Below are 13,447 nucleotides of genomic sequence, written 5' to 3' on the forward strand. Positions count from 1 at the left end.
ACGTTGACAGAGACAATGACAGTGACAGTGAAGGTGACAGTGACAATGGCAATGACAGTGACAGTGACAGTGACAGTGATGGTGACAGTGACAGTGACAGTGACAATGACAGTGACAGTGATGGTGACAATAACAGTGACAATAACAGTGACGTTGACAGAGACAATGACAGTGACAGTGAAGGTGAGAGTGACAATGGCAATGACAGTGACAGTGACAGTGACAGTGATGGTGACAGTGACAGTGACAGTGACAGGAGGGGTTCATTCCTGAGGGGAGACCCGGAATGGGGTACGCTGGGAGGCTGTTCTTCAGAGGGGGGGTTTGATCTGTGAGGAGGGCTGTTCTCTTGGCGCGGGGGGAAAAGGGGCCGTCGCTGAGGCGATGTGGGGTGGGGATAGGGCCGGCCCTGAGGGGACGGGATGTGGGGACATTTTCCCGGGGATGTCGAGTGGGGACAGGGTGGTGGCTCCTGAGGGTTTGTGCTGTGGGGATGGAGCTGCCCCACGAGGGGGCTGTGGGCTGTGCCCAGCGGGAGGAGGGCGCTGCTGTGGGAGTTCAGCATGAGGCGGATGGGGCTCAGCTGCTTTTCAGCACTGCTATTGACACACAGGTAAGGTATTTGCCCCAGGTGTGGGACCACCAGGAATATTAAGGCAGGGATTTTAGGGAGAGGACACAGGACATGGAACAGACACGATGCTGTTCCTCCAAGTGAGGTGGCTGGTCGGGTAGTGCAGTAACACCTACTTCTCCTCTGGTGTCTTTTGCCTGGATGTTGCCTGGCTGGCTGCTGCCCAGAGTGAATTTTATACAGGTTATTTGGTTTTCCACTCTCTTAGATGCATCCCTAGATGAATAAATGCTACACTGCTGGGAAGTAGCTAATTACCTGTCTCTGACGGTGGCAGTGGGGTAGTTTCATATGGTGAATCAGTAGGAAAAGAATTCAAGAGTCCTGGCTGTGTTTCCACATCCTTAGTGTTTTAGGACATGGTCCTCAGGCAAGCTGATTAATTTAATTTAAATCCCTGATTTATGTTTGTATTTTTTCCTGACCAGGCCTAAATGAAGTCTGTAACACCTTCATGTGATTCTGCCTTTTTTTCACATCACTATAGGTAGTAGTATCTGTATAAGCATCTTAAACATGTACAGGAAAGCCTTTCATTGTTAAATATGTGAAATTTGAGGAGAAATCCAGACACAGACCTCATGAAGCAGTAATATTATTAGCTGACTGAATTGTTTAGATTTACACATCCTGTACACAGTGGTAGGATTGGCACAAAGTAAAACCTCAAAGAAGGTGGGATTTGATGCTGTTAGGTGCTTTGGTACAAGCCTTGCAAGAACCATTAGCTTTGATGTGTAAGAGCACCCCACTGCTGGGCCAGACAGACAAGTTTCCCCAGAACTGACTGAGAAGTGATTCAGAGGTTAAGGTGCAGTTAAATGTAACGCTCTTGTTTATAGTGTAAAATAATTGTCACAAGGCTAAACTGATTAATAATCTGTCCTGATCTAATAATTCTCCTTGGAATTAAAAGCAAATATGTGGACATGTAGCTATTTTAAAATTACTTTTATCATGTGTCTTGTTGTTACATTTATGGGGTTTTTTCACATCTGGTGAGATTATATAGTCTACACTCACTGAGGGATAAAACTTCCCTAAGGGTACTGAGCTGTGCTGGGCCTGTGCAGCTGAGTCAATTCAAAGAGGGGATTAATACCACAGCTCCTCCAACAAATGAGAGACTGGAGATCTTGGGGCTTGAGAATGTTTGTTCAGGTGATGCCTTAAGTTTTAGCTTTCATATTTTCCAGATTCTGTACTGCCCTGGTGTGTAACTCTGACTTAATACAAAGCAATTCTCTTCACAGTTTAGTCAGACAAAACAATCCTAGTTCAGCCTGGGAACCAAGGATACTGTTGCATCTTCGGCCCATAAAGTGTAAAGAATGGAGAATTGAGGAGAGCAGTCTGGGAGGATGGGACTTCATAGCCTGAAGCTGTAATTGGACAATTAACCCCAATATTTAAATGGTCCAAGACTTATAAAAGTGTGAAAACTCATGACTGGTTGTCCATCTTGTGTCCATCTTGGGTGTAACCTTGTACTGCCCAGGGTGTATTGTTTGAAGGCCTTTTAATAAATACCTACTTCATTCCTTTAACTCTGTCTAGCCTCTGTTCCAGGCAGTGCAGGAAGAAATGAGGAATGCCTTGGGCTGGATGGGGCTTGGAGAAACCTGATTTAGTGGAAAGTGTCCCTGCCCTTGGCAGGGGGTGGAACAGGATGAGCTTGAAGGTCCCTTCCACCTCAAACCATCCTGTGGTTCTGTGTAACTTCTTCTGTGATCAGATCAGTGGGAAACAACACCCCAACAAATGCTGCAGATCTAGAGAGGGAACTTGTGAAACTCAAGAGATGTGCAATACGTGAGTGTGAAAGAGGCAGGTGGGGAATGATGACTGAATCACTAGGGAAGGGTTCATAAGGCAACAAAAGAAATCTGGGAAATGTATCTGCAAAAATACATGAAGTAAACAAAGCACCAGGGAGATCAGTAAGATGAAGAAGGAAAAGAAAGTAGGATAAAGACTCTATTCCTCCAGAACTCTTGGAACAGTTAATTCTTTCCTGAACAGAAAAGATTAAAACATATTCACAGTATTTTATACATCATCAGACACTTCTGCTTATATATAATACATAAATGTATTTTTCCTTTCATATATAATATATAAATAAATGTATTTTTTTCTGCTATAGAATTAATGATGTTAATAGCTGCTGTAGAGTAATTAAGAGGTAATAATACTTCAGGTTAAGCATTAGAAAATAGGGGAATAAAGCCATTTGGATGATATTGCTGGGCTGGAATGGAATGAAGAGAAGACAGTCAACAGTGTCCCAGGTCTGTTCTGAATTCTTAGGGAGGCATAGGATTACTTTTTGTTTAAAATTACTCAGTAGATAAACCATTATCAGGTGAAAAAAATAAGGTAAGAAGGAGCCTTCAGTAGTTTGGATAATTCACTTAGCTTTTGGTATCTTTTTTGTAAGTTAGGTGTAAATCTTGCCCATCTCCCAAAGGCTTTGGGTGCCTTTTGAAACAGCAGAAGTTCTATTTCTTTTTAAAGCAGAGGATTACATTTCTTTCTGTGTCTGATAAAAATAGAGCAGAAAATGCATGGATATTTTCTATCTGGGTAGGAAAGGGGAGACCCTGTCCCCTTCTCCTTTGCATACGAGGATATACCATCCTCTGACAGTTTGTTCTTTAAAATCTTGGTTTATCCTCGTTGATATCTAACCCCCCTTGTTATCTTGCAGAAGCTTTAGTAATCACTGTGGAATTCCTGGTATGAGAAGGCAGAGCGTCAGGGCAGAGAGAAGATCCTTGCTGAACAGCTGTAATGATGAAGACAGTGATTTTAATTGTCCTAATCACCTCCTTGCTGGCTTCAGGTAAGGCTGATGCAGAGAGGGAGAGAGAAAGGTTGCCTCTGGGTGGTATTCAAACTAATAAAAGCTTTGCTTTTGTTTTCCTCTGTGCAAAGAAAGAAGTTGCAGTTGAAGCCGTGCCTGTATTTTTTCTGTTTGATCATTGGCAGATGGTGACCTTTTAGTTTTGAAGCAGCTTGATGCACAACTTCCTTAGTAATTCAGTGAGGCTTTGTTTCCTTTGAATAGTTGAGATCTGTGTACTCGTTAGAGGTGTCAGAATGAAGCAGGGGACCTCAAGCTGCTCCCCTCTAAAGCCACTACTGGTTCTTCTTGGAATTGTGGTGAACTAACACCAAAACAAGTGGAGGACTAATGTCTGATGCTGTGCTCACAGAAATAAAAACTTCAATGATTTAATTGTACACATTGCTAGTATTAATAGTTCTCCAGAGAGTCAAATGCTTAAACATCTGGAAATGACAATGTTAGAGATATTGTGGCATTTTCTGTGCATTCAGTCCTGGTTTTCATTACATGGCTTAAGATTTTCTCAAGTTACATAACTGCATGCTATTTTTGTCTACAACAATCACTATTTTCCTCCTTAAATGTCTAGTATCTTCTTGGAGATGCATATGATGACATATTTCAGAGGAATAATACAAGATGGAGTAATTGCAGCCTAAAGCAAAAGAGGAAATTTTGTTGGCATGTCTGGATTCCTTTAAGATGTAGCTTTATAGTTGGTTTAAACCCACTGAGCCTCCAAATCCTTCTGAAAAAGGAAGTTTCACCTTCACCTCCACCCTTAATTGCATCTTTTTGGTGTGTGAAAGCACCAGAGGAAACAGCAGAGCAAAGGTTAAAAGCATGGCCTGTATTGATAACCAAGGGCAGCTGTAAAACTGATAAACCCCAGAGAATGCATGCTTACATCAGGGTTAGAAGGCCTGTGCTCTGATAGAGTCACATCCCAGTTGACTTGTTGGGAGAAAATCTGCACTCTGGTAACAGGAAGCTGGTTACCCTGCAGTGTAAGTGCCATTCCTTCTCTTGCTATGCCAACAGGAAAACAGGCCATAACCATAAACACATCCTCACCTTTGGTTCCTCCTAATTTTGGGTGGCAGCCTTACCTAAAATTCACTGGGGTTGAAGCAAGGAAGATTCTGTGGCAGATTTTGCCATAATAGTTGCTGATTTTCGAAAAATCTGCCTAAAATTATTTGGTTGCTTTCAGTCAAAAGGAAGCAAAGAGACATAGATTCAGCATCAAATATTGTCCTCATGTTGGGAAAAAATTACCTTGGTCACACATTGTCACATCTCTTGGGTGCCTGTAAGTGTGTGGGTGTGTGGGTGAGCACAAACAAGTTATTGGGAAGTTAAATAAAATAGAATAACCTCTCTCTTCCATAAGGTGTTAAACTGAGGGTTTTTCATGAAATCCTACAAATCTTGACTTCTTTTTTGACACTACAGGGAAGAAATTTCGATGGTGCACCCTTTCTGACCTGGAACAAAGAAAGTGTGCTGAGCTCTCCAAAGTGCTTACAGCTGTGCTGCCCCTCACTGCTGCCAGTTCCTTCACTAGGATTTCTTGCATCAGAGCCCACAATACATATGACTGCATTGATAAAATCAGGGTGAGTTCACAGAGACTTTAAAAACTGATTTTGTGTCCAAATCCTCTTGGAAAAGTAACTGATAAACAGAAACGATGGGAAAATAAAATGATACTGAAATAATTGAACTGCTTAAATGACAAAGTACACAGTCACTTGAGAGGCAAGAATTAAATCCTGTGAGCATCCTGCCAGGTGTACTGTTTTACCCCAGCTAATGTCTTTGCAATCTCCAAGAAATAGTGACAGCTGCTTGGAAATAAATAGGCAAAAGAAAACTACTAAATTAAAATTTGTTGAAGCAGAAACTGTGGTCTTGAACCTTCTGTTTGTTTCCTTGTAAACACACTTGTTTTGAGGGTTTTTCTGTTGTTTTAAAGGCAAATAAAGCAGATGCTGCCTCCTTGGATGCTGGAGATGTTTACTCTGCTGTAAAGCTGTACGGTTTGGCAGTGGTGGCGAAAGAGATCTATGATCAAGGTAGGCTGGGAAAGCTGAAGAATAAACTGTACTTCTGATTTGGCTAAGAAATGGCTCTAGATTTCTTGAAAAAAAAGTCAATATGTTTTTTATTAACTTTGTAGGAATATGGAGTGGCTAACAATTGTTTCTAAAATACTTAATGATGGTGAATAAAATACCAGTGGGTCTTTGTGCCCAGTAGCCTTTCTGCCTGTGGTACTGACAAACTTGTATTGCTTGTTTGACAAGTGCCATGTAGCCAGTATATGGTTAAGTTCCTGGCACGAGTACCTACACTGAATAGCCCTAAGATAATTTCTTCTTTAGCCATGTTCCCTGAAGTAGTTCAGCTCCTCTTCAGAGATGGAAGCTGCAGATTAAGATTTTTTTTCTCTGTTACACATTTTGTGCTATTGCAGGAAATTGTGTGTTTGCTGTGGCCATTGCCAAGCGAGGAACTCTGAATATCCAGAGTCTGCGAGGCGTGCGCAGCTGTCACAATGGAGCCAGGTGGACATCAGGCTGGAATATTCCCCTTGGCTTTCTCCTGGCAAGAAATTATCTTTCCTGGGATGAGGCCCAACCTCTGAGCCAAGGTAGGTAGTAGGAGCCATAGGGCTACCTCTGGCCACAGCAAATGTAACTGAAATGCCAGCATAGATGGAGGATGAACTGGTTATGGCCATGAGATGTTGGGCCCCTTTTCCTCATCTGATTTTTTCCCATTTGACTTTTTTCTTTCACAGATGAACTAGTTCTGGACATGAGATGTTGGGCCCCTTTTCCTCTTCTGATTTTTTTCCCATTTGACTTTTTTCTTTCATTTTGTTTTGGTTTTTTCCCCTACACCTGCAGCAATTAGTGAGTTTTTCAATGCAAGCTGCATCCCTGGGGTTGGTGTTGCTGCTCCCCGGTTGTGTGCTCTCTGCCAAGGACAAAAGTCCTATGTCAGAGACAGGAACCACTTCTGTGAGACAAGCAGTAATGAACCCTTCTATGACTCTGAGGGAGCCTTCAGGTGAGCTCTGGGACACTGAGCCTGAATTCACTTTTGGGGGAAAAAGAACTTTTAAGGTAGGAAAGCCAGGTGAAATGTTAATAGGATGGCATTTGTCTTCCTGCAGGTGCTTGAAGGAAGGAGTGGCAGATGTCGCCTTTTTAGATCATCTAAGAATTATGAGTGCCACAGGTAATCTTAAAAATGCAGTTTTCTTTTAATCTCTGCTGTGCTCTTTCCTGTGTAGGTGTTTGAGGGATATCCATATATTTTTGTTGTTTCCAGGGAAAATTCAATCCCTGCAAGCAGTTCAGGGATATTTCTTGGCTCTCCACACAACTCAGAAAGAAACAGAACAGGAAAGTGTGAGTGAGCAATGATTGCTCGCAGGAGATTCTTAAAATAGGAGCAGACAATGATTTAATTAGCTGTCAGTATTTGCTTTGCTTGAGTTACAAGATTCCTTTTAAAATTCAGCATATTGAGCTGCATAACTGTGAAGTTCCTGTACACCTGCCTTGTCTACTTTTAAACTCAGATGAGCTCTGTACCAAAGGTGGTTAGCAGCAGTATTTGCAGGTAAGTATTTTTAAATAAGTGTATTTACATTAGTATAGCTTAAAGAGTATTTTGGAGCAGCTCTGGCTGAGGTACCTCTCTTTGTTATAAGAAGTATTTACCAAAGACAACTTTCCCAAGTATGCTTGGTACACCATGCTGCCTGCATAACCTTTAGCAACCTGCACTGAAAAACATTTTATATTCCATCTCTGTGCCTGCTGACAAGATATGGCTCTGGTCACAGATTCATGTGTGTCTCCTTGTTTCAGAGTCAGAAAAACAGGAATATGAACTCCTGTGTCCTGATGGATCCACAGCTGAGCTGACTGAATACAGCACCTGTAACCTGGGCAAGGGGCCTGGCCGTGGCATCGTCACCCGCAGCAACTTCCAGAAGATCACCAACAAATTTCTTAGCATGATCCAAGTGAGTGAATATTATAAACTGTCCATGTCCAGACACAGTTTTTACTTCCATCTCTGTGTGGCAGTCATGACCCAGGTTGCCTTTTTTCTTGAGAAATTTATAGTTAGTGTGAATAAAGTGCTAAAAATTGTAATTGTTCTGGAGAAGGATCTTGCACTGGCTTGTCTAAGGTTTTACCTTTTTCTAAAGTGTTCTTCTGTAGGAGACTGAGAATAAATCAGTAAAGAAGGGGAAGATGCCATAACACACAAACTGCAAAATGGCTAATGATGTTCATCCTGCCATGGAACTTGAATCAATTTTTATGTAGCTGAGGGAGACTCATAGGTTCAGGCAGGGCTCACTTTTCTTCATCTCTTTTTCTCAATTTAGAAATAGTATTTGATATCTTGACCACTGATACAAAGGGAGGGAAGGCTGAGGCTGCCTATTGCTGGAAGAATGAGCAGATTTGTTGCCATTTAAACATGTTGTTCTTGTCCTAGCGCCTCTTTGGGCAGAAAGGAAAGGAAGGAGCCAGATTTGAACTTTTCAGTTCGGCACCCTTTGGGGGAAAGAACCTGCTGTTCCGAGATGCCACTCAGCAGCTGCAGCTTCTCGAGGAGCAGCTGGAGATTGCCTATGTCCTTGGTCTGGATTATGTGGCTCTCCTTAAGGGACTTGGCCATGAAGGTGAGAACCATTCCAGGGGACTATAGCTAAGGAAAGGGAAGAGAAAGTTCTCCTTCCACATTATTCCTCCCTCCAGGCACAAATGCATTTACCTGAAAATCCCCTTACCATAGCACAGATTGGTGCACTGGTGACATGATCTGCTCCCATTTCAGGGAGCTCCTTGGAGAACAGCGTCGTGCGCTGGTGCTGCATCAGTGATGCTGAGCTTCACAAATGTGAGGAGTGGGCACTGAACATCAAATCCGACCCCTTAGTCTGTGTCCAGGCAACTTCCATGACCAAATGCATTGAAATGATCAAGGTAGGAGACTCCTTCTGCTCAGGGTAAGACTGGCTATGTATGTCTTGTCTGAACTAAAGAGAGGAAAACTAGCTTGAGGAATGAGTGGGAATGAGAGGGAATTTATGCAGGGGAATTTTCAGCCAGTAGAGAAGTCCTGCTGCTTGGATACTCAATTCATGCAAATCCTGTTTTTGTTATTTTCTCTAATGCTGCTGGCAGAGTAGTGAGGCTGATGCAGTCACCCTGGATGCAACGCATGTGTACATTGCAGGGAGATGTGGATTGGTGCCTGTAGCTGCAGAATGCTATGGTGAGTTCTCATGTGACCTTATCAAGAAGAGAGGGAATCAAAAAAGAACTGTTAAGAATATAGTTAAATTTCCACAGTTTGTGATGTTTTGTGATGGAAGCAGGAGTCAGTATAAATGTCCAAATATCTTCCCAGCTCTTCCACTAACTGGCTCTAGCATTTGGTCTGTTTATTTTATCCCTTCTGTTAAAGGGACAAAGATGCTGACATGGCTGAAGAGGATCACAGGGGTTTTGAAGGAATGCTGCCATGTAAAAGGAATGACAGCGGTTGCAAGATCCTTAATGTTTATCTCTCCTTCCAGGGGGAGATTGTGCCCCAGAAGCTGAGACCATGGAGAAAACTGGGAAACTGATTCATCTTAAGCACAAAGGTAACAGAAACTTTCTAGGGTTTATGCAGGAATTTATTTGCATGTTGGTTTAGAATAGAATTTTCTGTGCAAGGACAAGAACTTTGTGGCTAAGCAAAGAGCAGGTCCTGTACTGTAACTGAAGATACAGTGACAAGATGAGGGAGGGAAGGGAGGCTGTACCCTTGTGGAATACTTAATTGCCTTGGTGTAACTGGTTGTTGTCATTGTTTCACAGCACTACCACCAGTTTATGCTGTTGCCCTAGCTAAGAAAAGTGCCAAACAGATTCACATCCATAACCTTAGGGGAAGGAGATCCTGCCACAGTCACCTGTACAGTCCTGCAGGATGGTTACTTCTGTCCAGACACACAGTGGGAGCTCAGCAGAATGACACTGAGAACTGCGATATTGCCTCTGGTAAGGGCTGCCTCTGGCTTCTCTCTTAACTAGACCATGAAAATCTGAAGCTTAAATTTGTGAGTAAAATAGAAACGGGGCCATGAGGATCCAACCAGCAACTGATTAATACAGTTTCAGAAGGTGTTGAAGCAGCTTTTCCTCATGTTTGACTATGTGTCACACTATTTAGCCCTCTTCTTGCTAATTGTTAGGATGAAATTTCTTTCCTGTCTTTTCCCATTTGTGAAGAGGCTTGGGAACACCTTGCCTTAATCTCATCTCAGTTTTCTTTACTCAGCTTATCAGAATTACTTTTGGAAGGGCTGCATGCCAGGAGCAGATGGAAACCTGTGCAAGGTGTGCATTGGAGATGGGGAGGTGGAAGGAGCTCGAGTGTCCAGCAGATGTGCTGCCAGTCACAACGAACGTTACTATGGCAATATGGGAGCACTCAGGTGAGAGTCAGAAATGCAGAACAACAGCCACAATTGCCTGATTAGTTTGGTGATTTTGCTTTTTTTGGAAGCTTCTTTTTTCCTATTTGTTAAGCATGTGTCTGTATAAACTTTTGCTAGGGTGTATTTTGTTTTGGTTGCAGTTGCTATGGGATGTTCAGCTGACTGATGGTTTAAAATGGTCATTAAATCATTTCCAGAGCAAGGCAATGCTGCCAAACATGTACGGCTTGGAGCATTGGTACTGACTCATTAAAGGGAAGGGATGAAAGAGGACCAGAGAGCAGAGATGCTGTGGTAAGAGGCAGTCTAGCATACAGGAGATAATTAAATAGAGTGGAGATTAAAAAAATAGTTGAAGACAGAGGCAGAGAAGACTATTAAAGGTGAAACTTTTATGAAAGTTTAAGAAAGCACTCTTATGAAATGTACATAATGTGTTTAGTTGAATTCCATTCTCTTTCCCGCCTAGGCATGGGTGAAGGTGCACATCATGCAGCAGCTTTGACTTGGAAGCTGCTGTAAGGAATGAAAAGGACTATTTTAGCAAATCTCTATGCTGAGATCACTAACATATTCCAAGGGATTAGAGATGGGAGGGATACTTCCAGCTACTCCAATTTTAGCTTCAGATGACTGTCCAAATGTCAGTCACCATGTAGTGCTGTCTTTGATCCCTTTTTTTTTCCTTGCACTAGGTGTCTAGTTGGCAATCCCAGTGGACGAAGCTTTGGAGATGTAGCTTTCCTGGAACACTCAAACCTGCTCCAGAACATAGAGGGTGAGATGCAGATATTCTCTTTTCCTTTGAGAATGTTCATTAATGTCAGTTACTTCCCACAAAGCAACCATCACTCATGAGGATCAGCCTGTACAGGTTTAATCTCGGTCCATGAAGTTGTGTTTGGAAATGGAGATTGCTAGAAGCTTTCTGCATGTAGGTGTTCCAGTAAAGCTCAACATTCAGATACTGTAAGAGAGGAAAGAAGAATCACCCAGTGCAAAGATGTGTGTTGGGATAATCATCCTTGGAGACTGCACTAAATTTCTGGAAGCTTTAAATTTCACAGCTTTAAAAGGCAACTCAAAATATGTTTTTCTTAAAGTCAAGCAGAAAAGGAACCCACATTCAAGCAAAATAAAATTCTATTTTAGGCCATTTTACTAAGAGAGGAGACTTTTCTAAGAGAGGAATCTCTCTAAAATCAACTGAAGGTATAAGGGGCTGGAAACCCACAGGAATTCCTGCAGCAATTAGCAGTTTGTGTGGGGAAGCAAAGGGCATGTAGGCCGCATCCCTTTGTTTCCGGAAAGGGATGTGGTTACAGATGCAGATGAGACATGATAAGCTGTTCATATGCCTTGATATGATTCTATTTTAGTTGATAGGTGCAGCTTAAATTCACTGACCTCAGTGAAAACACTGCCCTGGTCCTTATGCATTCCTAGGAAATGACCACATAGCACACTGTGTTTGTTTTGAACACATTGACTAAACTTCTCCCTCTCAAGTTTTAACATTTTATTTGAGATTCACCTTCTCTTCTGCTTTAATTTTTCAAAAGGATTACCTTTCACTTCATTTTCTTTTCAGATCTGGGCAGCTCTGCTTGGGCAAGAGGTTATTCCCCCCTTGACTTTGAGCTCCTGTGCCCGGACGGAACACGCGCCGCAGTCACAGAATGGGCCGGCTGTAACCTGGGCCCCGTTCCCCCCAGCACAGTCATGACCCGACCAGTCACTGTCACTAAAATCTCTGACTTCCTACTGAAATCTCAGGTGTGACAGGTAACAGGGAAAAGCTTGGCATGTTACCATTTGTTATGTCCAACTTTGAAAACACTTTCCAGATGAAAAGCTTTATATACTAGTGCCTTCAGATCCAATACAAAAGAATTAAAAATGTGCATAGGAGATTGAGAAGATAGTTATTTGGGTTGTCTTAAGGGATATTTTGGCACCAGTTCCCAAGCTCCCATTCCACAGAGGCCATACTTTTGCTGAGAAATAAGGCACTGCAAAAGTGCATCTTATGGTACTAATATGAACAGTGCTAGATAAAAGTACTATTAATGACCCAAGCTGTGAAATTTTTATTCCTTTTCTGTTCAGGAATCTCTGGGAAGCAAATTGGATTCTGAATTCCAACTCTTTCAGTCATGGAAGTATGGTGAAAGTGATCTGCTTTTCAAGGACACCACTCAGTACCTTGTTCATGCAAGTCACCTAAGCTATCAGGAGATCCTTGGAGAGTCTTTCATTCAGCTGGCAGAATCAGTGTTTAATTGCACACCTGCAGGTAAAGACAAGTTCTTAATTCAGAGTTAGAGAGAATTGCAGCAGGCAGCCTTGTGTGCACAGCTATGGCCCTTTTGTTTAGACAGCATGGAGTAGTTCATAACAAATCCTGTTCATAACAAATTTCTAAGGAGTCCTGTGTTAGACTTCTGTGACATGAAGTTGGTAACTGCAATTCAAAAGGGGAATTTGACCTCTATTTTGCTGTTTTAATGAATAGCATCTGAAGAACTCACTACTTTTGAAGCTGATAGCATCTCTAAGTGTATACTTTCTTATTGGTTTGTAGGCATCTTGGACTTCTGCAAACAGGATATCTGTGCATCCTCATCCAACTGACAGCTCATACAGAGGCTTTGCAGGGCACGTAACATCAGCATCACTGCTGAGAACAAGGAAAACATGCAAGTCCAACCAATCCAAAGCAATCAGCAAGGAGACAGTCATCTCCAGAAATGTATGCTGAACACCTCCTTGTATTTTTTTTTCAGCAGATTTTATGTTTATGATGATGTAATACTACTCATATATTATCCCTTTCTTTTTTGGAGCATGGCAGCATGGGGAACAGCACAACCAACAGCACAGAACTAGGATCAGCATTGTGGAAAGAGCAGGGCCAGTACCATGGACTAAAATACAGACTTGGTAGGAGTGGCACAGGTTAGTTGGTAGCATTTTGCCTTGTTTGTCTTATAACAAGTTTGTCTTATAAAAGTTTCCATGCAAAAACCCCAATCAACTGACACTTTGGTAGTTGCAATATTGTCTTCCTGTATCTGTGATTCTGGTTGCAGCTAGATTGCCCCTGCTGAATGCACATCTATATTTCTTCTTTAACCAGTGGTTTTTTACTAGTAAATCAAAACATTTCTTCTCACAAATAAATGTATTAAGACATTTAACATCCAGCAGAACTGGATGCTTGCAGCAGTGGATATTCCTCTTTGTCAAGACCTCCAACCATTACTTTATATTGACACTTTGAATTTGAGATTCTCTGAAATGTCAAAATAATATCTATCAATTAAACACCACAAGGTTTACAAGCAAAAACTGCCTGAATGTGATATGAAGCCCTTTGAACAGAAATCATCTGTTCATCATCTGTATCCTGTCTTGTCCCAGTATGGGGATAGAG

The 13,447-nt window shown here is 42.0% G+C and overlaps 1 protein-coding gene across 1 annotated transcript; it reads left to right on the forward strand.

Moving 5' to 3' along the window:
• Positions 1-255: 255 nt before the first annotated feature.
• Positions 256-13,190, forward strand: LOC102034724 (melanotransferrin-like). The gene is made up of 18 exons (XM_005421500.2): positions 256-291; positions 3,345-3,479; positions 4,941-5,104; positions 5,464-5,563; positions 5,965-6,141; positions 6,401-6,563; positions 6,670-6,734; positions 7,373-7,530; positions 8,016-8,202; positions 8,358-8,506; positions 8,708-8,798; positions 9,103-9,171; positions 9,389-9,571; positions 9,852-10,008; positions 10,707-10,789; positions 11,603-11,787; positions 12,121-12,307; positions 12,596-13,190. The coding sequence occupies exons 2-18, from the start codon at positions 3,428-3,430 to the stop codon at positions 12,643-12,645; spliced, it is 2,220 nt and encodes a 739-aa protein (XP_005421557.1). The 5' UTR covers positions 256-291; positions 3,345-3,427; the 3' UTR covers positions 12,646-13,190.
• The last annotated feature ends 257 nt before the right edge of the window (positions 13,191-13,447 follow it).

Source organism: Geospiza fortis, unplaced genomic scaffold (genome assembly GCF_000277835.1).
Source record: "Geospiza fortis unplaced genomic scaffold, GeoFor_1.0 scaffold408, whole genome shotgun sequence".
NCBI classification, from domain to species: Eukaryota; Metazoa; Chordata; class Aves; order Passeriformes; family Thraupidae; genus Geospiza; species Geospiza fortis.